The sequence below is a fragment of the Rattus rattus genome, chromosome 6 (assembly GCF_011064425.1).
Source record: "Rattus rattus isolate New Zealand chromosome 6, Rrattus_CSIRO_v1, whole genome shotgun sequence".
Lineage (NCBI taxonomy): Eukaryota > Metazoa > Chordata > Mammalia > Rodentia > Muridae > Rattus > Rattus rattus.
Genome location: NC_046159.1, coordinates 7,243,952 through 7,268,590, shown reverse-complemented (window position 1 = coordinate 7,268,590; position 24,639 = coordinate 7,243,952). Strand labels below are relative to the sequence as shown.

Sequence of the window (24,639 nt, the reverse complement as noted above, 5' to 3'; positions counted from 1 at the left end):
CCTAGTAAGCACAAGGCCCTGGGTTCGGTCCCCAGCTCCGAAAAGAAAAAAAAAAAAGATATAGCAGAGAACCACTAAAAAGCTTCACACCCCATAGATGAGAAATCATATATATGAAGAGTTAAATTGCCAGAAGCCATCAGCTTTTAGCCCCAGAACAGTAAGAGAGAGATAAAGGCCAGAAGTCTTCAGCCATTGGCCTTCTTCCCACCTCAGGACCTGACTGTAGGGGGCTGGGCCCCCAGCAAAGTCTTTCTTTTTCTTTTTTTTTTTTTTTCTTCTTGAGGCCTGGCCTTAACTTGTGAGCTCAAGTGATCTTTCCCATCCTCCTGCCTCCATATTTTCAATAACTGTGACAGGGAAGTGTCAATGTGCCTGGACTAAAAGGGACATTCTTGATGTTTCTGGGGGCTTTAGGAACGTAAAAAACTATTGAAGAAAAGGCCAAGTATCAAATAGATTTGTAGATTCAACCTCCTAGAACAAAAGCAAAAACAACAAAAACAGTGGTTTTTAGAAGAGGGAATGATTTTTAAGACACTTTATTTTTAATGTTTTCTGTGCCAAAGATGAAGAGGCAACTTTAACCAGGCCCATAGATGTGATCAGTAATAAGGGTTTCATTTTCGTTCATTAGCGCTTCACATAAACCCATACATCTCCTTCATCCTCAACCCTGCACCACTGTAAAATGAAACAATCAAAACCGATGATTTGTTTTGTAGGAGGGTCCAGTAGAAGTGACCTCCCTCAGGTCTGGCTTAAGTTCTTTCCTATGTAAAAGAAAGAAGGAACCACTTCCATAATAAAGTGTCATTTTCCTTTCATTAAAAGTGTTTCCTGTATTAATACATTCCTAGTTTAATTTAGCTAAGTGCATTTTCCTGCCAAAATATACTTTAAGGAAAGATTAAGAGTTTGGAAAATGGAAAATAAAGTTGAAATGCATCACAGGAATATGCAGAAATGTTAAGGCATTATGTTTTTAGTTTAAATAAGATCTTATATTGGATAAAAATATAATCATATAGTGATTCCTATACTTTTTATTTGTCGTAGGTATAAACGAAAGTGGCATACAGAAAAATTGTAAACTAATAAAAATTTAGCATTGATGAATTAAACAAAAGATAATCAGTTTATTTACTGGAAAAAATTTTGCAATACAGTATGGTCAGTTGGTAAGATTAACCAAGGTAATAATTATTAGTATCTAGCTATTTCATTAGCAATGGGGTGCCTTTCACAAATATTGAGTGCACAGAAACAAGCGTATGACATATGGATTCTCCTGTGAGAGATTCATTTGAGATTATCTACCAAAAAGTAAAAAGGTCAGCAAACAATAAATTTATAAGAACTTTCTGTACTTAAATGCATGTGTCTTTGATAATGTCTCTGATGTTTCAATTTCAAAAATAATTAGCAAGAAAGGCATTTCTTAGTCTTTCAGTCATGTTTTCATGGTATTATTTTTTGATAGAAACACTTCACATCGTTTATGCCCCGAAGGCATAATAATAAAAACGTAGGAAGAACTGAATCATTACAAGAATAAGCATACAGTGTAGAAATTAGGTTTGACCACACATAACACAAATTTAACATGGGAAAGAAGCACAACATCAGAATCACATCTTCATATATGCATAGCCATGCAAATAAAGACACTGGATATATTACAAAAAAAGTCATAAAATATTTTCAAAAATTGTTTAATTGACTCTAACAGTCAAACCATTGAGCTTAAAAGTTCTGTGGCAATAACATTAAAAAGCATTTCCTCTGATATGACACATAGTCATAGCTATGAGCCCAGTGATTCCTTCTGTTTCTCCCTTGCAAGATAACGATTTGTCAACACAGCAGTGCCAGTTCCCTTAACTTCCTAGTTCTCTGATAAAGACTTTTTTGGAGAGGCAGGTGGATCTCTGCGAATTTGAGGCCAGCCTGGTCTACAGAGTGAGTTCAGGACAGCCAGGGCTATGCAGAGAAACTCTGTCTCAGAACTAAATAAATAAATAAAATAAAATGTAAAAAATTACTTTTTTGAAAAACAAACAAACAAACCCATATATCCACATTAAGAAGCATCAAATTTACTCCTCAATGGTCTCACTAGAGAGATATACTGAGCAGAGACTATGTACAGAAGTTAAAACAAAAATAAAGTCTCAGCAAATGTAGAACAATCAAACTCCAAGCCCAGAAATTATCTGAATCAGCAGGTCATTTAAGCTTCAGTTCAAATGTGGCAGGTTATTAAATGACTCCATCTGAGAGATGTAAAAATAAACTTGAGGGATAAAGCCATGCACCTCAGTATGGAAAGGAGACCCAGTGCGTGTAACAGCCTCCTTCACCCCTAATGTCAAGGTCATACAAGTAAGAAGATCGTACAAGTTTGGAGTCAATGCAGTGGATATGGGAAAGCTTACATGATGTGAAATATTTCATGCAAACATCTTATACTCTTGCTTTACACTAATGGAGGTCAAGTGCTTGCTCCTCATAAACAGATTGTCATTTCTGAAAAAATCTCAAATCTAAGAACATTTTTACTTTCAATACCAATTGTCTCATTAATTTATATCTTGAGTAATAAAAGTGATATTTTACTTGAAATCTTTTAGGTATTAAAATAAAAAAACATGCTACAAGATATTAGAGACTATGGTGGTTAAAATAACATTTAAATAAAGATAAGTTTATTTTCAAAAACTCATCTTGGGTTATTATTACAGAAAACGGCTATGGTAACTCAGGAGCTAGGACACTGATTTTGAAGTGAGTTCTTTTCAACCTTGGCATTGGCCATGCTGAATAGCATGATTTCAGTTCATTAGCTTTCTGCTTTATTTGAAAAGTTGTAAATTTTGCAGACTTAATGCAAAATTATTTTAAATCACTCTGATTTATTTAAAACAATCGTTTTAAACATTGTGGGTTTTACAAATTTCATTATATGTACAATATTAATTCATTTGTGATGTCTTTGGATTGAATGAACAGGATTTTATTCAGGGAAATATCAGTGTTTGTTTTGTAGTCCAGTGGGTGCTACAGGTCCAGCAAATGCCCCATGGCTGAGTTACTCCTTACTTCTGCCCACTGACTCCGTTGTAAGAAAGATTAAATCTTTTGTCTGACTTATACAATAAAAGTTGACATTTATCACAGTAGAAAATATATTTGATTTATTCATATAATTATTTGTAACCTGTGCTTGGTTACTGGAAAGGATTTTATTCAATATAGTATATGAGGGAACATCCACATTCTTAGCTGGTTTAATAGACCAATTGTTCATGCTTACCTAATAGAGAAGGGCTTATCTGTATAAGAACATGTTTTATAGCATAGATAAAGCAAATGTTAAAGATAGAAGATCTTTGTGAGTAAATAAAAATTTAAAAGTATTTGTCTCCTTACGAGATTGAATATTTATGAAGTTTTCTTGGGTATATTGTATTTTAGTTTCTGACACTGAAGCTTCTTTAAATGAAATTGCTACATTTCAGATAACTTTCAAGAAATTCTTTTAAAAATAATAAATATCTTAGAAAATTAAGATGGTTACCGTAGTTTAAAAGTAAGAATATTCCATGACCAATCAGTAAAAATCCAATATATTTTAAATTTTAAAACAAAAGAATCATATAATTGTGGACTCCTAGGATTATATATTATTGTAAATTGTCTATACTTACAAGACTTCCAGTAGCATTCCAGTTTTTAAAAACAAATCTTTTTAACTATCCAATGATTAATTTTCCACTTTAAAATAGCTCTTTCCTACAGGTAATAGCAACCCTCCTCACTTAGTCTTATGGGCTCTGTAGCTACTCTCTGTCATTTGTTAAGTTATTTTTGTTGGATTTCATTATTGTACCTCCTCTCCTTTAGGCAAATATAAAGTATAATTTCCAAATAAGTCTTTTCTTCATTCCTTTATAGATTTATATTCTCTAGAAGTTTTCAAAATTCATTTTTCCTCCTCTTCCTTCTTTTACATCCAGGATTAGATATGCAAAAGGTTTATACATCCAAAGTTTTGTTCATGCTCCTAAGCACTTAGGCCAAAAGCAATTTATTGCTTCTTTTTATTTTACTATTATGCTTTAATGAAAATCCGTAGTGAGAAAGCATTTCTGCATACTAGTTCATCTAGTCAGCTTTGTAATTGTGCTTACATTTAAAAAAAAAAGTGGGAACCAATCAGATGGCTCAACAGGTAAAGATGTTTGCCACTAGGCCTGATAATCTACGTTCAATCCCTGGGATCCATATAGTTGTGGGAGAGAAGCAACTTCTGTAGGTTTTCCTCTGACTTTCCCACACATGCTGTGGACAGTGTGTGTGTATATCTGTGTGTGCATGTGTATGCACACACATGCACACTACAATGTAAGGAAATTTTATAGCAGTAGTTGGTTACTTTGATAACTGATCTTAAACATTATCTCCCACCTTTGTTCAAAATGTCTACAACAATTAGCATTTGTAGAATTTCTATAGTTTATATTTTAATATCAAATGCACCTTCAATTCTCTTATTGAGATTCGTGTTTGTTTCACCAGTTTTCACTGTTTACATTCCGATATTATCTTTATAGGTACTCATTTTTATCAGCACTCTACATTTATTCATTGAACGGGTCTGTAAATAAATAAATATAAATACAGCTGAGTTTAAACTGCATCAAATGATGTAACTACATACATACATGATAGTCTCTTACTGCTTAACAATTACTATCTACTTTTGTGCTGAAAATGAGAAATCTGTTTCAAAATTTTTATATCTTCTTATTAAAGTTCTGTTAAAATTAATATTTTATAGACTTAATAGTTCAAAACAAAAATTTTCACTATATTCAAATAAACAACTAAAATAAAAATAGTTTACAACAGACAGTGATAAATTTCATATTGGAAAAAGTCAACTCTATACACAGCTATGCCAACAGTGCTTACACAGAGAAGAGATCCACCGTGGAGTTCCCAGCCCAAAGACACAACTTGTTCTGAGGTACCTATTTCCTCAGGTACAAAATTGACTTAGTAACTGACACTTCTTGGATTTCAAATCATGATTAGCAACGGGGAAAAAGAAAAGAAAAAAGGGAGGAAGTTGTCTTTAGTTGAACTCTGACAAAAATCTGTACTGTCTACTAATATTGGCACCAGGTAAACTTAACACCAATAAATGAGGAAAATGTGGAGGAACAGCCAAGCAACTGGTGGGACAACTATGTGGGGATTCTGATTGATGAGAGGTTCCACAGGGTCTATTATTAATCTGATAAAGAACAAAAATCTTTGGGTTGCTTTGGTAACTATGACTGGTATTCAACAGGAACATAACAAAAAAAAATCAAAAAACAAAAAACAAAAAAAAAAAAACATTTCTGCAATGTGTTTTGTGGCTGACAGCTGACCTTAGGTTGACCACTCCACAAACGTGCCACATCTTCCCCTCCACAGCTGGGTAGCTCTGAAACCGCCATTGTTGGTGTCCTACAACACTAGTCATCTTTTTGCTAACTGTGAGGACTAGTTCTGTGTTGAAGAGAAGTTAAAGATACTGTTACATGAAAAAATAAAACCTTTATGGTTTTATGTAAGTTAAGGCTACCTGACAAAGACAAGGAGTCAGGGTTAGGCGCAATTATGTGGGCAGCACTTGAGAACCGAGGAATCCAAGTTAGACCTTACAGCTCTATTAGCTGTTGTCCTTGTTTTCTCAATAATGCAAAAACTAAATTTTTCTATGAAATTCTATGCCTTAAATAAAGTCATAAAATTACCTAGCACAATCTGTAAATTAAGTAGGAACATGTCTTATCTCAATATAATATGACTGTAGGCACCTGTGTGTTTGTTAAAAGTAGACAATGAGCTAAGGTTTACTATCTATTTTTTTTTTTTTTTGGCAAGGAAGATTCATTGTGGAAAAAGAAAACAAACAACAAAACATACACTTTCTGCATAAATTAACTAGCCAAGGCTACCATACAGTTTTATATGTATATATTTTTGCATTTATTGTGATCCCTTTTAGTGGGAAACCCATAGTAAGACCCTAAATTTGGAAAAGTTTAAAAAATTTGTGGTCATTAAATAAGCACACCATTTCTTTCCTTCAAGTAATTTGACCTTCTTTAATACGAACACACACACACACACACACACACACACACACACACACACACACACGCATGCACACACAGGAGCAGCACCAATATATCTATCTACTCAACTGCAATTTTAAAAAATTAAAGATACCCTCAAACCTTGATTAAGTCAATGAATCGTAGCTTTGCCTCTTTCTTAGATTTACTTAATAAACGTTTAGTGAAGAACTCTAGTTAAAAAAAATTACTGACAATGAGTTACTGATTAGAAAATAACTGCATAAAGAATATTCATGTAGCAGCAAAATAGTTGTTGTTAACATTCTGATGCACCTCATTTGTAATTTTCTGCAAGAAAAAGGACCAAAATCTGGCCAGTTTCAGATTTTAAACTAAATTAAAACTTTAAATAACTGAATAAACTATGACTCTTTAAAAATAAATAAATTCTGCTTACAGAAATTATCTTTATAAACATAAACCATACAGCAAATAAAATATAAAATAAGTATCAATGAAAAATATTAGAATCAACATCTATAGCTGACTTTGGAGAATAGGGAAAGATGATTTTACAGCATATCTATTTTACATTGTCTTGGATCTATTTTATGCAATGGAGGTGAAGCCAGCTATCTGAAATACATGTCTCATTTCAGTTTGAAGTGAACTGTTGCCATTTGATTGCAGGTCATCTGTGATTCAGGGTAACCATGATTGATCACACGAGGGTTTATGTATCATTTTATTCTTCTGAACTCTCTTTTCTCTTCAAAAATGATGGACTGGAATCCACATGTACATCTAACATCCAAGAAGAAAACACCTGCTAGATCTTAGCGCCCTCACTGTGGCCTTCAGCCCAGATATTCATCCGTGAGAGATGAAGACTAGGGGTAAGGAGGCTTGGCGAGACAATGGAGAGGTGCACACTGTGAGCTGGAATGTGGCTGCTCCTTACTGAGGGCAATGTCCGGACTGAAAATGAGAGAGAAGGCAGTTAGTAAAAACAAAGAGGTAAACAAACAAGTCCACTGACAGTCAGACAGATTATTGTCCTATACATTTTAAACACATGAACAGAATTTTGTGAAGAAAATAGTTTAAAACCAAAGCATGCCCCTCCCAATGCAGGTTTTTAAAGCAAAGCATGGGGGTGGGGGTAAGAAGGTAAAAAGAAACTTTGAGAACAGATACATGAATTTGTCCCCCAAGTCAAGTACTCAGATTTTTCAGTCTCCAACTCCTAGATCTCTGGGCTGGCAGTCAAGTGTCATCAGATCAGTCCTTATCAAACTTTATAGTGGGTACAAGCCACCCAAAGATCTTGGTAAAGGAGACTTTGGGTTAGCAGGGTCAGGAAAGGACTCTGGCGTCTGCATTTGTGATGTGCTCACTGTGGGTCAAATGGTGCTAGCCTATGGGTCAAGACATCAGAGTTCAGAATAGTCTAGAGTTTACTGGTAAAGACCCAAGAAGATAGTTTCATTTGCTTGTGAAGCCAATTTTGCTCTAAGGAGTCCTCCACTTTGGCTTGATGGTGTGAAAAAAAAAAACAAACAAACTGATAATTTTTATGACATTTTGCATTTGTTAAGTGAATGATGTGGTTTTCTAACCAATAGGCAACATCTGAGAGCCTCCAATGGTAATGAACCTTGTCTCAGACCATTCAATGTCTTGCTGAATAATTGATGAATAAAATAGTAAAATTAGATTTCTTAGGTAAAACTATAAGGCATATTTGAGTTTAAATGCTTTAAAATATGACTAACAAAAGAGAAAGGGGACCATAGGAATATTTTTTAAATTGGAAAACATGGCCTATTTCCCCATATATTGTGAATTTTAGTATCATATAATTCATTTCTATTGGGAGTGTTTGATATATATATACAATATTCATTTAAATATTTTAAGGTAATGTTATGGATGTGTTAATTAAAATTTGTATTAAACAAATACTTTTGAAGATTTAATAGTGAAATTGTCAATCAGATCTATCTGTTGAACATTAGTATAAAGTCTTAATTATGTAAATATTTAGTTAGATATTACATCCTTCCCTAGCTCTTTGAACCACTGTAAATCTAGTTTGAAAGGAAACTGCTATTCCATACTAATGAGGATGATTGATGGTAAGAGTTATCGTTCCTACTTTTTTCTTTTTGTTGATGCTTGGAATGAAACCAAGACTTCATATAGTTTGGGTAAGCACTCTGTGACTAAGTCTAACCCATATGGTTAAAATGTAGCAAATACAAAATGGTGGAACAAGGAACAAGAAGATAGTATATGATTTAACTCATTAATGGTAAAAGAAAAAAACAATATTGGGTTATGTTATCCTTGACCTTCCCAGTAGTCAATGATTAAGGAAATAAGTTAACAATAATTTAGAAAGACATTCCTCAGACTTTGTGGTTTCTTTCTGTAAATCGTTAGAAATAAGCTCTTTCTATGGAATTAAACATAAAACACGGCACAAGTTATAGCAAGCTGTAAGTATTACAGTAGTCATGTTATGCAAGAAGGACCTTGTATGACTCAATCCTTTTCTTTCTAGCATGTTTTTGCATGTTAGCTATGGAATATGGCAATAGCCTGAGCAAGGGTTATAGTTCAGTTGGCCCAATGTCTTCATGTGTCATTCATGATGACATAAAATTATTTTCATTATTTCATATTAAATTTATTATAAAGTGAAAGAATATTTTAAACCATAGTATCAGTATTTTAAGTTTGCATAAAATGCAGTAACGTCATGTATACTTTATGTCTATGTGCTAACTTATAAGAAACATGTTCTTGACTGACAGATTAATGAATTATTTTTAAAATAAACATTTGACACATTATTTCTTATAAAATTACATAAATTTAGCTTTGATTTTGATTGCTAAATATCTTTGGAAGACTTATTATTTAGCCTTTACCACAAACAAGTTAACTTTTCAGTGGAAGATCATGGAATAGTGAGCTTAACACTTCATTACTGAGGTTTTCAGGTATTAAAGTTGGACATATCCTCAGGAATTTTAGTATTTCTTCAAAAAGCTTATTTTTTTCTTTGTCTTCTTCCTGGTAAATACAACTTAGTAGATGTGCAGATGTGATAAATATTAAACATTTTTATATATTTAAATATTATGTCCAAGGTTACAACATCATTTCCCATTACATCATTATATATACAAATTTTAATAACTTAGAATAGAAGCAGCTTACAAAAAGTCCAAAATTTTTGAATTATATTTATTGAAACATGACATACTGTGCTCTTACCTTATATTTCAATATTATTTTGTGGTGTTTTCCATTTTCATGCCTTGTCTATTACTTATATAAATTGTGGATGATACTCCAAATAAAAACTCTAATTAATGCCAAAAAACAAAGTATATAAATGTTGGGTATTGTGGCATACACCTACAGTTAAAGCTATTTGGATGGCTAGGGCAAGAGGATCACTTGAAGCCCCAGAGTTCAAGGAATTCAAGATAAGCCTAAACAACATAGGAAGACCAGGTTAAAAAAATATGTGGAAAAGTTCTAAATTTTCGGTGTAAGAACACTGTTTATTAAGGAATCATACACCTTAAAAGTTATGTGAGTAGAATACTTATGTACAGCCATGAATTTGATCTGTAGTACTAAAAAAGGATACATAAATTACATATATATATCAGGAGGGAAGTAAACTTTTTTTTTCAAAATGAGAAACTCAGAGAATACCTGATCTGAAATTGAAATCACTCAACATTCCTAGAAAATTTTCTCATGTTTGTTCATTTTTCAATTGAAAGAAACTGAGTCCGCATAACTTAAACATGCTTTCTTTTACCAAGTGTAGGTACAATGACTGGCTCCTTATCTGAGGTGCAGCCATGCTCTCCAGTGGACAGGGCATGGGGTGTTAGGTCACTTGGCTCAATTGTATTAAAATATGTGGCATTGGACTTCCTCCTTTAGACAAGTATAATAGCTGCTTAGCCTATAGGGGATCACAGTGACTAACACATGTGAATATCTTACCCTTGCCTGGTACCCACTGTGAGTTCTAATGTTGGTTGTGCAATGCCTTTCTTGCCCAGAAGGATTAAGAGGGCAGTGCAGAGCTGACTCAGATCCTCTAACAGCAGAAACCATTCAGAACCCAAGCCACCCTGAAGAGGAGTCCTTTCAAACCTCTGTGTATTAATGATTCCTTTGTGTGAACTATGAAAAGGAAGAGAAGTCTGCTTTGGACATGCCTATTAGATAGAAACTAGGGTGTCTGTAATTCTCTAAATTGCTTTTCACCAAATCACCCCCCATGGAGACAGGAAGCACCTAAATTTAGTAATCTTAGAAGAAAAGGAATGCATCTGCATTACTGCCTTAAGGAAATTCTTAAAGCAGTAGTATTACAACTCTGTCCAAGAAAACTAGACAAAATAAACAAGATTTTGGTCAGGGATGGCAGTGTACAAAGTGTTAGTGCTAACAGCAAGAAAGGGCAGACGCGTCAGGTCCATCTTCACTGAATTCCTCCAATGTCCTTGGAGGAATGTCAATTTTCCTCCTTACCTTGTTAAAAACAAAACAAAAACAAAAACAAAAAACAACCAACAGAAGCAGCTTTCCAAGATTACACATGTAGGAGTGTGAAAGGTGGAATCACAAGCTAGAAGTCTGACTCCAAAGCTCTTTTACTCAGACATGTAGTCAGCGTTCATGGAGCATCTGTACTGCATTGACACTGCCCTAGTGCCCCAAATGAGGGCTTTGTGGAATCTAGACTACAGGTTTCCAGGTCCTCAAACAATATATTATACTGTAGAATCCCTCTCAGATCAACTTGAGCATGTATACTAATATTCAGTTACTCATGTAATTGAAATTATCCAGAACAGGCTACTGCTATAAATGCCATCAATACATTAGTAAATAACATTTCTGAGGGGTTGGGGAGATGGTTCAGTAATTAAGAGTAAATGTTACTGTTGCAGAGGACCTGGGTTCAATTCTCAGCACCCACCCAATACTTCACAACCATCTCTAACTCTATTTCCAGGAGATCCAATGCCCTCTTCTGACTTCCCCAAGTACCAAGCATACATGTGGTGTACATACATACATATATACAAGCAAAACATTCGCACATGAAAAATAAAGTCAATAAATCTTAAAAAATAAAATGGTTCTGAAATAAATATCCTCTTACATGAAGTGGTATTGATCGGCTTTCTAAGAGACATTAATCAGAAGACACTGACTATTTAACAATGTACTTTGGGGGCTGGGGATGCAGCTCAATAGTAGACCCTTTGACCTAACATACGAGAGAGCACCGTTCAGTCTACAACACTGCGGGCAGTGTCATACTTACTTAGGCAACAAACCACATAACACACGAGCTTTGGATGTATTGTTTCTGTATTGGTGATTACCCAGCAAAGCCATGTTCACACACAGTCTGCAGCTAACAGTACTCATCTCAGACACACACATGGAGCTAAGTTGGGGCTGGTCCTTGCTTGATACGAGCCCTCCTCTAGTAGGAGGTATATTCTGTATATTAGTAAGCAGAGTCTAAAGATCATATCCAGACTCCAGAAGCTTGGTACCAACAGAAACCAAGTAAGTGAGGATGAAAGACGCTATGGAGATGAGGCGGTTCTGATGGGATGATTCTAGGCTGTGGGTAGTCACTCGGGATGAGTAACTGTTTTGGAGATCTTAAAAATCAAATACGAATTGTCAGAAAACTCTCCAGTTCTGTGCCTAGGAATGCTAGGAAGTTTTGTTTTTTTTTTTTTTTTTTTTTTTTTTTTTTTTTATTAACTTGAGTATTTCTTATATACATTTCGAAAGTGTTATTCCTTTTCCGGTTTCCGGGCAAATATCCCCCCCCTCCCCTTCCTTATGGGTGTTCCCCCCCCACCCTCCCCCATTGCCGCCCTCCCCCAACAGTCTAGTTCACTGGGGTTCAGTATTAGTAGGACCCAGGGCTTCCCTTCCACTGGTGCTCTTACTAGGATATTCATTGCTACCTATGAGGTCAGAGTCCAGGGTCAGTCCATGTATAGTCTTTAGGTAGTGGCTTAGTCCCTGGAAGCTCTGGTTGCTTGGCATTGTTGTACATATGGGGTCTCGAGCCCTTCAAGCTCTTCCAGTTCTTTCTCTGATTCCTTCAACGGGGGTCCTATTCTCAGTTCAGTGGTTTGCTGCTGACATTCGCCTCTGTATTTGCTGTATTCTGGCTGTGTCTCTCAGGAGCGATCTACACTTCTGCACTTCTTTGCTTCATCCATCTTGTCTAATTGGGTGGCTGTATATATATGGGCCACATGTGGGGCAGGCTCTGAATGGGTGTTCCTTCAGTCTCTGTTTTAATCTTTGCCTCTCTCTTCCTGCCAAGGGTATTCTTGTTCCCCTTTTTAAAGAAGGAGTGAAGCATTCACATTTTGATCATCCGTCTTGAGTTTCATTTGTTCTAGGCATCTAGGTAATTCAGGCATTTGGGCTAATAGAGACTTATCAATGAGTGCATACCATGTATGTCTTTCTGTGATTGGGTTAGCTCACTCAGGATGATATTTTCCAGTTCCAACCATTTGCCTACAAATTTCATAAACTCGTTGTTTTTGATAGCTGAGTAATATTCCATTGTGTAGATGTACCACATTTTCTGTATCCATTCCTCTGTTGAAGGGCATTTGGGTTCTTTCCAGCTTCTGGCTATTATAAATAAGGCTGCTATGAACATAGTGGAGCACGTGTCTTTTTTATATGTTGGGGCATCTTTTGGGTATATGCCCAAGAGAGGTATAGCTGGATCCTCAGGCAGTTTAATGTCCAATTTTCTGAGGAACCTCCAGACTGATTTCCAGAATGGTTGTACCAGTCTGCAATCCCACCAACAATGGAGGAGTGTTCCTCTTTCTCCACATCCTCGCCAGCATTTGCTGTCACCTGAGTTTTTGATCTTAGCCATTCTCACTGGTGTGAGGTGAAATCTCAGGGTTGTTTTGATTTGCATTTCCCTGATGACTAAAGATGTTGAACATTTCTTTAGGTGTTTCTCAGCCATTCGGCATTCCTCAGCTGTGAATTCTTTGTTTAGCTCTGAACCCCATTTTTTAATAGGGTTATTTGTCTCCCTGCGGTCTAACTTTTTGAGTTCTTTGTATATTTTGGATATAAGGCCTCTATCTGTTGTAGGATTGGTAAAGATCTTTTCCCAATCTGTTGGTTGCCGTTTTGTACGCTAGGAAGTTTTAAACATGCCTTTAAAACACTTCATTTCAGATAAAGGGAAAATAATCACTGCGAATATTCGTTTGAGAATTCAAAGTTTAGTTTTTCTCCCCCGTTTTCCTCCTTTCCCTTTTCTCTTTTATAGATTTTGGAGACAGAGTTATTCTGTATTAAAAGCTGGCCTTGAACTCACTATATAACTCATTCTGATCTTAAACTCGACCTCTTACCACAGCCTCCAAAGTGCTGGGATTACACGTATGCACCATCACATATGGCTTTCTAGACCTTCTCAATTCAGTTTTCACAATGGGACTAAGTAAACAGAAAATGGAAACCATTAAAACTGTCCTAGAATGGACAGTAGATGAATTTCATATATTTTCCCTGTTTGCTTACCTGAAAAATATATTTGAAGGACAAAAAGATAAAATAAAAGTAGGTCAAATAACTTAAATTACATGTTTAAGATTGGAGGCAATGAAACACTGGAATAACCCAAGTATTTGCTCACAAAGGGGAAATGAAGCAGCCTCTATTCTATCATCTAGTGGTTGACGACATAGCACTAACTCCTGTGCATGCTCAGGGAATGTGAACAAGGGTAAAGTCATGTAACCAACTCATGAAAAACATGCAATAACAAAGATGCATAGGTGGTTATGGTCTTGGGAAGGGGAACTGTCATGCAGCTGGTGGGAGAAGGAAGGACCTGTGGATTTACCTGACAGTTGGGTAGTCTTGCCTCCCAGCTAGTTGTGAGCACTGTGGCGGTACGGAGGCAGCAGGCTGCTGACAATCTACAAGAAACTAATAAATTAGACATGTATACAAAGAGATGACATAAAGGTGTTAGCAACAGTAACTAAATCAGCTGCCTGAGATTTAGTGAGGAATGGAGCAGTCACTAGATTAAGTGTGTTTTTTCTTTCTTTTCTTTTCTTGGTGTGGTTTTTTTCCTTGACTAATGCCAATAGAAAAGACTGAATTTTTAGTTAATATAATATTAGGAAAAACTAATGGCATAAAATTAGTAGCAAGATTTTAAAAGTACATTATGTCCTATGGACATTCATATTTGGTGTTTCGATTCCTCTAAAATCAGAATCTATTAATATTAAAAACTTTAATGTCTGAACTTGAACATAATGCTAATTACTTAATTAGCAAATAGATATGCTGTACTAAAGTGAAATATATTCAGGTAATAGATTTTATTGTCAGGGCATATAGTAATATTATTAAACTCACAGATATTTCGAGAAAGCCAAACAATATTTTATTAACAAGATATTAAACAAGAAAATTATGTTTATAGTTTCCTGAAATTTGATTGTATGTGTTGAAAATAATTGTTCGCAGAAATCTTAGATGGGTCATTATATAATAAAATTTTAATAAACAGAAACCAGCCTTATTAATGGTGCTCACTTTGTTTTGTTTTTATTACTTTAAAATCACATACTGTAAATCACATTAGATTAAGTAGATTTTATAACTTGTCATTATGTTAATCAACAAATAGGCATATAAACCATCAAAGGACAATCTGCTCTCTGGCACTGGGTTCACAATATTATAAACATGCAAGAGGTTATTTGCATAATATTTTGCAAAAATAATCTAAAAAACAAAGTAAAAATGAGAGTTGACTTGAAAATTACTCTTGAAGCATTTTCTTTGGTGAACAGTTTAGATATGTGAAAATATTAAAGTCAAGTCATCTCAAATTCTGGATTTACAGGCTGTATTGAACAAATTTAGAAAGCTATTTTAATTGAGCCACCAGATATGCGATTTTTAAGTTAACCAGGTCCATGCTGCCCCTCCTTAAGTAGAGTGGAAGGAAAAATGGCCTGGACATTTCTCTGTCATCTTCACACTCGTCAGCAAGGGATAAATGAAACATTTCTAAGGCAGAGTTAATCTCTGTTGAATGGCAATCCTTAGAATCAACCGGAGTATCAAAACTATTATTTTTAAATCTTCTGTATACCAGAAATAGTTTCTCTGCCAATGCAGCCATGGCTTATCATTCATTGAAAATATCCCTTCCGATAATATTTAGGAAACCGGTGATTAAGACCATGATGCACTCCTTAACAAGCTGCCTCATTTGGTAGCTCTTTACATTCAGAGTGAGCATTATGTTCTCTTTCCTTTCTAATGATTTATTTTTATTACGTGTGTGTGAGTATTTTCCTACATGTACATATAGCATACGTATCATGTGCATGCCTGGCACTCACTGAGGTCAGAAGAGGGTGTCAGATCCCCCTGGAACTACAGTTGTGAACCATGAAAGAAAAAATAATTTAGGTCCTCTCCAAGAGCAACAAATTAAGAAAACACTGAGCCATCTCTCCAGTCCTATATTCTCTTTTAAAAAGAAATCACTTTGCTGGGCATGGTGGTATATGTCTAATCCCAGCACTTGGGAGGCAGAATAAGGCAGATCTTTTGACTTCAAGGCCTTCCTGCTCTACATAGTGAGTTCCAAGTCAGCCAAAGCTGTAGAATGAGACTCTGTCTAAAATAGTAATAAGTAAGTAAAAATATAGAAATCACTTCTTGTTATTGTTAATATTTTACATCCATAAGTATTTAACTAAGTGATATTCTTAAGAGAAAAAAGTGAATTCCAAATGTACAAAACACAGTTTATTGATGCGAATAAAACTTTAAAAAGCTACATTGCCCTGATTCCATTGTTCCTAAAATCTCTCCTCTTGGGTCCACACACCTCTAGCTATGCCCACTTTAAGCCAAACTGAATCACAATATTTTAACATGCACTCTGCAAGGTAAAGCAGGTGTTCTGGGAAATAAAAAAGGTCTCTCTTAGGATTCAGTTCCTGATCTTCCAGCTCTGACTGCGATCTTCTAGGTCCGACCGAGTCTTGAGGCAACTGTCGTTGGATCTCACTATTTTTAAAGCATGGAAGACAAATGTGGCTTGCAGAGCAACCACAGTTGAACTATCATTTACTAATCAAGACAGTCTCAATTATTCAATAATCAAATTACTAACTTTATGGTGGAGACAGTGGGGACAAAGACACAAAGATAACAGATCTGCTTGACTGAGAAAGACAAACACATTCAGTGAGCACTTAACACTCACATGCCATGGAGATGGTGGTGATGAGGAAGAAGCAACCACATCTGAAACTCGTTTACTGCTTACCTCGTGCCGGGCACTGTATTCTCTGGCTACTCTTAAAGTTCTATCAGTCACCCCCAGAAAGTATCGGGGTTATGTAGTGAGGGATATCATTATACACTTGAGACACTGATTTGAAGAGAATCAAATACATCAAAAGCACAGAAAAAGATACAGCATCCAAGGGATACTGCTCTGTGTTGTTGGTTTCGGTTCAGTCAGTTTGTTTGCTTATTTGCCTGGTTGGTTTGTGTGGCTAGAAACAATAGATTTCCCTGGACAAGAAGAAGAGGTCTTACTTTACAGCTTTCTTTCTGGTTTCTACCACTCTTTAACCTTTTTGATGCAATTTAGAAAATTCATCAATTTCTAAAGACCAATGCCTCAGGGAGTCCAGAAACCAAGTGAAGGCTGCTTGAAGGCGAGAGTGCCCTGAATGGAATGAGTTTCAACGTTAGGTTTTGGTTCTTCCCCGTGTCCCACAAGACACTAGGGTATGAGTTAGGAATCTATAAGCACAATCTGAGCTGTGGAGGGTACAGCCTACCAGGATGAGGCTCTAGGTTTCCTTGATTACCACATCCTCTGTGAAAAGAGTAGTGGCACACAAGTCTCTATGGCATGGCCTGTTAGAACCTGTTTTCACGGTGGAAGATCTAATCCAGCCCTGGCTCTTAGTGGGAATGCATCGTCCATACATATCTCCTTCTCTCAGCACCATAAGCTACATCCAGTACTACTCAAGTTTCCATGACAACCGTCTGGACCTCTGAGTTTCCTTAATACCAAATAATCTAAACTCTTCCTCTGAGACATGGTGGCAACTTCTCTCACTCTCCTATCTCCCTCACCCTACTCTACAGGACACAGTCCAGGAACATCTTTCTAACCCTGAGGTGTGTGAAGATAAAATCATATGTAGTCTGGTATGACTACAGAAGAGCAGCACAGAAGACCTCTCCCATCAAAATCATCAAAATTCTATGAAATAAAATCCGTATGACATTTAAAGGAAACCACATTCCACTGCTATTTTATGCCAGTCTTTCTTTGTTTATAGATGGTGCTAAGAAGTCATGTTTCTTTTATCCTGTGCTTAAGGATATATGTTTAAATGCCAATGAAATATGGGGATACTTATCTATATACATATATAGCCATTATTAGTGTATGTTTATAATTCAAATAAAATAGTTTATATAATTTATTTGTGCTTTGGGAATTTTACCTAGAGCCTTGTGCATGCTAAGCACTCATTCTGCCACTTGGCTAAAACTCTGACTCCTACTTTTTAACATTATGTTTATTCCTAATGCATTTAGCTTGTTTCTACCTAATGCATCTTTTGGATTCTACTCTGTCATTTAATATATAAGCCTCTCTCCTATTTTTATGTATCAATTCAAAAATATGACAATTTTTCTTTGATATCTTCATTTTATATTGGCAACAATAAGGCTATTTCATAGATTTTAATGAATGATTTTCAACCATAAAAACTGTATAACTAATTCTCTATTTGCCTTAAAATTTTTTAAACAGCTGGTTGTTAGTCAAGATTCAGACATAGCACTGACCCTGTTTTTATGCATGAAAAAGAAGCTTAGTTTAACAGAAGGCCTTCTTAATGAACTGGCTTTTAGCTGTCACCACTGTATACTGAGCAGATGAAACCATCCATTTCCTGAAATTTGTCAAAGACTAGGCCTGAGTTTGAGGCTCAAGTTTAGAAAACCTTTTCTTTCCCCTGTATAGGAACTTTATTTCCATATTCTCTGACACATTTAGGTATCTATCCTGTTGCTTTCATATTCTCTTTCTCCCCAGGCACCTCTTCATTTATGTTGCATGACTTTTTAGTATTTTTCCTTCAGCAATGAAATTAAAAAGAAAAAGTACCCTTCCCTTCACTGCTCTTCTCATTCCTTTCAAGACAGTAACTTGTTCTGTGGCCCAACTGGCCTCAAACTCATGATCTAATGGTGTCAGGACTGAGTGCTAGGATTATAGGTATTACTTCTACATCTGCCTTCTCTTTTCATGTTTTGAAAATAGCAACTCATATTCTCAAAAACAGGCATGAGAAAAAATAGGCAAGAGGAATGGAAGTTCATGATTCAAAGAGCATACGTGCCTTTTGGTAAGACACATGGTTATTATCTTTGTTAAGTTAGTATACTATTTTTAATATTTTTATTAAAAAACTAATAAATACATTTGAAATTTCTATCACATTGTTGCAACTTTCAAATAGATATAACTTTGGACCAAAAATAATATGAACTTTCAGTGAATGGTCAATATTCAATATCAGGTGATTAAACTATAGCATAAAAACAAGAATATTTATCTATGACAACTGTTTAATAAAAAGTTGATAGATTCACGGATTATTTTGATATTCCATAGTCAATATCAAAGCATGTAGACAACCTCTTTTATGCTCTTATAGAAAGGAAAGCAAAGCCTTTGATGTGTGTTCTAAAGTGTCCCTCTTTCTCTTTTCTGCAAACCTGGACCTGATTTTGATTAATAGAAAAGAAAGAAACAAAATGGAAGAGAAAACAAGGAAGATGAAACATAATGGTGACTTGTAATGTTTAGAAAGTGTGCTATAGACATGAACTAAACATCTTTCATACAAGGATCTCTGATCCTTATAAAAAGTCAATCAAATAGATTTTCTTTCTTTCATTTTTTTTTAACTTTTGAAACAGGGTCCCATGTTGATCTTAAGCTGGTATCTTCCTGCCTTTGTCTCCCAAGTAATATGATTACAAGTATGCACCACCACACTCAGATTTAATTTTATTTAGAATACGAAAATGAGGCTCGGAAAGTCGAGAAGCCCATGTCTGATCATTTTCGACATGACTTTTATAGAGAGCAAAAGTTGTTTCAGTGCTTAGAGAACTGAATATCAAAGAGTTAAGTGGTTTTCTTAGGGCCTGTGGTGAACTGAATATGCTTGGCCCAGGAAGCAGCACTACTAAGAGGTATGGTCTTGTTGGAGGAAGTGTGTCACTGTGGGAGTGGGCTTGGAGACCCTTCTCCTAGCTGCCTGGAAAGTCTGCTCCTGACTTCCATTGTATGAAGATGTAGCACTCTCAGCTGCTCTAGCACCATGCCTGCCTGGACATTGCTGTGCTTCCTGCCGTGATGATAATGGACGGAACCTCTTAGAATGTGTAAGCCAGTCCCCATTAAATGTTGTTCTTTATAAAAGTTGCCTTGGTCATGGTGTCTCTTCACAGCAATGGAAACCCTAAGATAGGGCCTGTTAGCATTTCTATTGCTATAATAGATGACCATGACCAAAAGCAACCTGGGGAGGAAAGGGTTTATTTCTTCATACAACATCAGGAACCAATTCAGAAGCCATGCAGGAGTGGCTTGATTATTCAGTCTGCTTTCTTATACACCCCCAGGACCACCTACCCATGCATCATACACCATGGTATGGACCGTCCCATATAAATCACAGAAAATGTCACCAAGATTTGCCTGCACGCCAATCTGTTGGGAGCATTTTCTCAATTATGATTGATCTTTCTAAAAGACTGTGTCAAATCATAAAGTCTGTGAAATAAAATTAGTCAGCACAGGGCCCAAGTAAGTACCAGAGTTTAAACCCAAGTTACTGATTGACTTCTCATGTCCTTTCAGTGCCCCATGAAGCCTGATAGGGCCTGAACTGTATCCTCCCAAGTTAAATTCTCAACCCAGTACCTCTGAGTAGGGTTGTATTTGGAGATGAGACCTTCAGAGAGGTAATTAAGTTAAAATGATGCTATGGAGTTTGGCCCTACTCCTATCTGATGCATATCCTTGTGCTGAGAAGAGATCAGAGAGACACAAAAATGGTGTATAACTCAGAGGAAGGACCAAACAAGGAAGCAGTAGGAGTGTGACTACTTGAAAGCCAAGAATTCCTCCTGTAGGTGCTTTGACCTTGAATTTAAGTTTTTAGTATGGGAAAATAGATAAACAAACAAATAAAATTTGTCGTTTAAGTTGTTTGGTTTGTGGTATTTTGTAACCATAGAACAAGAAAATGAAAATGTGTTCTAAAGTAGATGCAATGTAACATCAACTTTCTACTAAGGGTTCATCTTCAGTCCAATAAAACCCATAATAGCCAGGTACTCTCGCATTTCTTTACCTTTAAAGCTGTTTAAGGATAGAAATATATATATATATATACATATATATATATATGTATATATATATATATAAGAAAACTCAAATTCCATCTATATATATGAATATAACAAATTGTAAATGAAAATCCACACTTGTATTTTAGCACTTTTTAGCAATATATTTCTTATTATGTTTATTTATTCATATATATGTATGTATGTATATATGTATGCATATTAGAAGCAAAATTTACCAAATCAGTATTATTATGGACAACTAAACTGATGACAGAATATAAAATCTGGATAATTATGTTATTAGAAAATATAACCTTCTATACACTGTGTGTGAAGATAAAAATAAATGAATCATTACAACCACTGCTTACAAACACAGTAGTTTGCTGTTTGTGGATAATTACACAAAGTCGCTCTCCATGTAATCAGTACAGACACACTCGGGTCCTCAGGAAGGTGATGCAGCCCTAACACGGTCCGTAATGACCACTCCACAGGTACTTTCTGCCTCTACTCAGTAAAGCTTCTGCCACCATTTCCTGGCTTCCTTTACCGGAGCTTCCTGGCCTGGAAAGGGTAGACACGGGGCACAGAGTGGGACCCTGGTGTGGCCTCAAAGTCTGAGGGTCTCCAGACATTCTAGCTCTCGAACTGTCTGAAATGCTGATAACCTCTAAAAAGTCCTAAAAATGTTCTTGCACTTTCTGAGGGTTAAAAAGCTGCTGGCTTAGGCGACTGACGTCTGCAGCCTGACAACCTGGGGATTAAGTAACGTGGGCTTTGTTCTATCTCAGCAGGAGCTGTGCAGCTCTAACTTTCAGCCTGGTAGTCAGAAGTCACAGGAAGAAAAGGGGACATTTTGAAAAGTGAGTATAGCATTTATTACTCAGTTGTAAAAAGTTTCCTATGAAAGCTAAGAAAAGGGGAAAGTGGGGCAACGGGAAAGTTCTTTTCTTGCTTCTCCTCTTTGTCTAAGTGCTCTGTTCAAAAAAGTTCTCCTCAGCTCAGTTCTTACTCTTCTTTTTGTCCTCAGCACTTATACATCTTTCAGAATACATGATCGCATGGTAAAAAGTTCATCACAAGTTCACATAAAATCAAATCATAAATTGAAATAGAAGTTTACAACAGAGAATGTTTCCATGCATATCCATTAGGAGTAATTATCTGGCTAAGCATCTATCACCTGTCACAGCTCCACCGGTTCACTGAAAGTTAAAAACCATAACTAAGAAATTAGTGAAGTTTTGTATAGATAAACCCAGTCAATATTTTATCTTCCGTCCTAGCACCTATAATAAATCATTAGTTCCCGTTTTATGACCTTTGGTTAATTGTTTTACAACCTCTTGGAATGTGCTCTGAGTAGGAGAAAGTCTGGTTAGTATTTAAGAGCAATGAACTGGTGACAGAGTTCTCATTGTAGCTTTGATAGCAGAAAAGGATCTAACAGCAGTCAGTCCCACTATAAAAGAGCTTAAAAATCGCTGATACAGTTTTAGGAATTCTTATGGGATCATCATTAAGAATTAAGAAGTTACCCATTTGTCTATATAACATCTGCAAGACAATACATCTTCATAGATCTGCTCAAAGGGGGTGTGCTAATACCTAGTGATTATTACATGTATTTAATAATAACAGGGAAAGCATATTAATAGCAGGAATCTTTCCTAAAATGATTTTCTCCTGGGTTAGGGTTAGGGTTGGAGTTAGTGACTAATTTTTCCCTATCTAAGTTCTGAACCGTGGATGAAAATCCCCACCTGATTCGGGTAATCTCTTTACTCTCTTCTTTCTAAAAACAAACTCAATCACCTTTTAATAATACCTGTAATTAAGAAGTAGCTTGTCTAACTAGGATTTCAACCCAAAATTCCCGTGGAGCCCACGTTAAAAAGAATATGAGTATCCTGAAAGACTTTCTAAACAACTTTCTTTAAAAAGCAGCTTTTAATCTCTAACTCTCTGATCTGCCATTACTTCTCACACAGCAGGAGACCTACAGCCTGCCAGCCCAGGTGGCTTCCCCATTTCTTTGTTTGAATTCCCACACTTAAGATATCACATGACTTAACATGGCGCCAGCCTCCTCTTACTTAGAAAATAAAAACTTTCTCTCAACTCTCAGGATTACTAGTGGATTCTTGCCCATCACCTTGGCTCGACATCTGTTGTTGTAAAAATATAAAGAATAAAAATTATGGTTGTCTTTTACCCCGCTAGGTCCAGCCATCTAGCCTGGGGCAGCATTCCCCATCATCCCACAAGAAAATGTCTAACTTCTTTAAGCTCTGTCAACACTCACCTTTGTTGACAACTTTACTTGAAGAATGTCTAATTAAGGCTACTTATTTCCAAACAGTAGTTTGTGTAGGGAATTTTCAATGTGGTGCAAAATATTTGCTAATGCACTGTTTCCTCTTCCCTTAAAGGATTTGTGACTTTTTTCTTTAGGAGTATTTTGTAAATGTTTAACAGATTCATTTGAGGTAGGAAGTTTGTGAATCAAACATTCCCGCCATCAAAATATGTTTCTAACAAAAGAATAAGAAAAAGGGAATGATATCTAATACAAATATGAAAGTTAATATAGTAATATTATTTTTTGATAATTGAAGGCTTTAAATCAGAAAAATAAAATTTAAATTATCACCTAAAATATATCAATAACAATATTAAATTATTCCTCACTAAATCTACAAGTTATTAATTGTTTATTCATGAACTAACAGAAAAAAATGTCAAGTACACTTCTTAAGTAGACCTCAGGACTCCCAAGTACATCAACTGAAATAACAGGAAAACATGAGAAAAACTTGAAATAGAATATAGAAAGAAAAATAAGAGGACATGATAGAAACACATAAATACTAATTGTAGTCAGTAAGATATTTTCAAAATTCCAGTAATGAATTAAGGATACATTGATACTTATAAAAATAGGTAGCTGTGACCAACATTCGGTTGGTCACAATTCAACTTTCATTTATAATCAAACACATAGAGTTGGCTATCTCATCCCTTTTTGCCAATTGTATCACAGAGAAACACTTTAGCTTCTCTGAAAGTAACTGCTGGTATAATTATGGCGTCATCCTCAACTTCTCTGGGGTATAATCTGCTAATTTATAGCACCAGACACTCAGTGTTCAACGCAGCAAACTCTGCTATATCTTTATATCCTTGATAGTCTGAAATAGTTTTTATGCATTGAAATTCTTCAGGGAACAAAACTACACTTGTTGAAATATCAAAAAATAATAATATATTCAGGCAAAAATAACAAACCTTTAAAAGGCATTTGGTTTGCCTTTCCTAACTGACAATGACATAGAAGTTTATTGCACTCTGAAAAGTATTGAAACTATTTGCTAAGCAGAGAAGTTTTTCTGTTTACAAATTAGACAAAAAAACGTTATTTGACTTGTCATATATCATGATATCATATGACATATAACAAAACAGTATTTATAGAAAAATTCATTTTATACAAATCTTATAAAAGGGAAATATATAAAGTGCACCTTTTTGCTTCTGGACAATTTAGGAGTAAATAATGAGCTGACAGAAATGGATGATAAAGGATAGAGAGTAGTTATTTACAGTGGCACCAAGAGGTAAAAGTATACTGTGTTGCCAGATTCTCATACCAATTAAACACCTTTTCAAGCACGACCCTTTGTTTAGAAATAACCTTCTCAAGAGCAATGCAACTCAGCACAGTTAACTCAAGATAATAAGGCAGTTAATCCTTGGTAGGCAAAGAAGACCAAATCAAGACCATCTTTTCATGTCCTAATTAATCATCAAAGACACAGGAGAAATGAGTTAAACAAATTATACCCAGGACTTCACTAAAAAGTTCAGTTATAAAGATATATATCAGTCAAGAAAAATCTATGAGATACCACTCAATAAAATGTGTTTGATTTTC

The 24,639-nt window shown here is 35.5% G+C and overlaps 1 protein-coding gene across 11 annotated transcripts in view; it reads right to left on the bottom strand.

Annotated features, from left to right (window-relative positions):
* Positions 1–526: 526 nt before the first annotated feature.
* The window catches only part of Bicd1 (BICD cargo adaptor 1), a 140,373-nt gene continuing 116,260 nt past the window's right edge, over positions 527–24,639 (bottom strand). For 4 of the 11 annotated variants that reach the window (XM_032905472.1, XM_032905464.1, XM_032905465.1 and 1 more), the window contains 2 exons: positions 14,104–14,179; positions 527–7,115 (listed from right to left, as the gene is read on the bottom strand). In XM_032905472.1, the coding sequence (XP_032761363.1) occupies positions 14,132–14,179 (48 nt within the window). In that variant the 3' untranslated portion in view covers positions 527–7,115; positions 14,104–14,131. Of the gene's footprint in view, positions 7,116–13,755; positions 14,190–24,639 lie in introns of those variants that run through there. The other 7 variants (XM_032905467.1, XM_032905469.1, XM_032905470.1 and 4 more) reach the window with 4 other exon arrangements.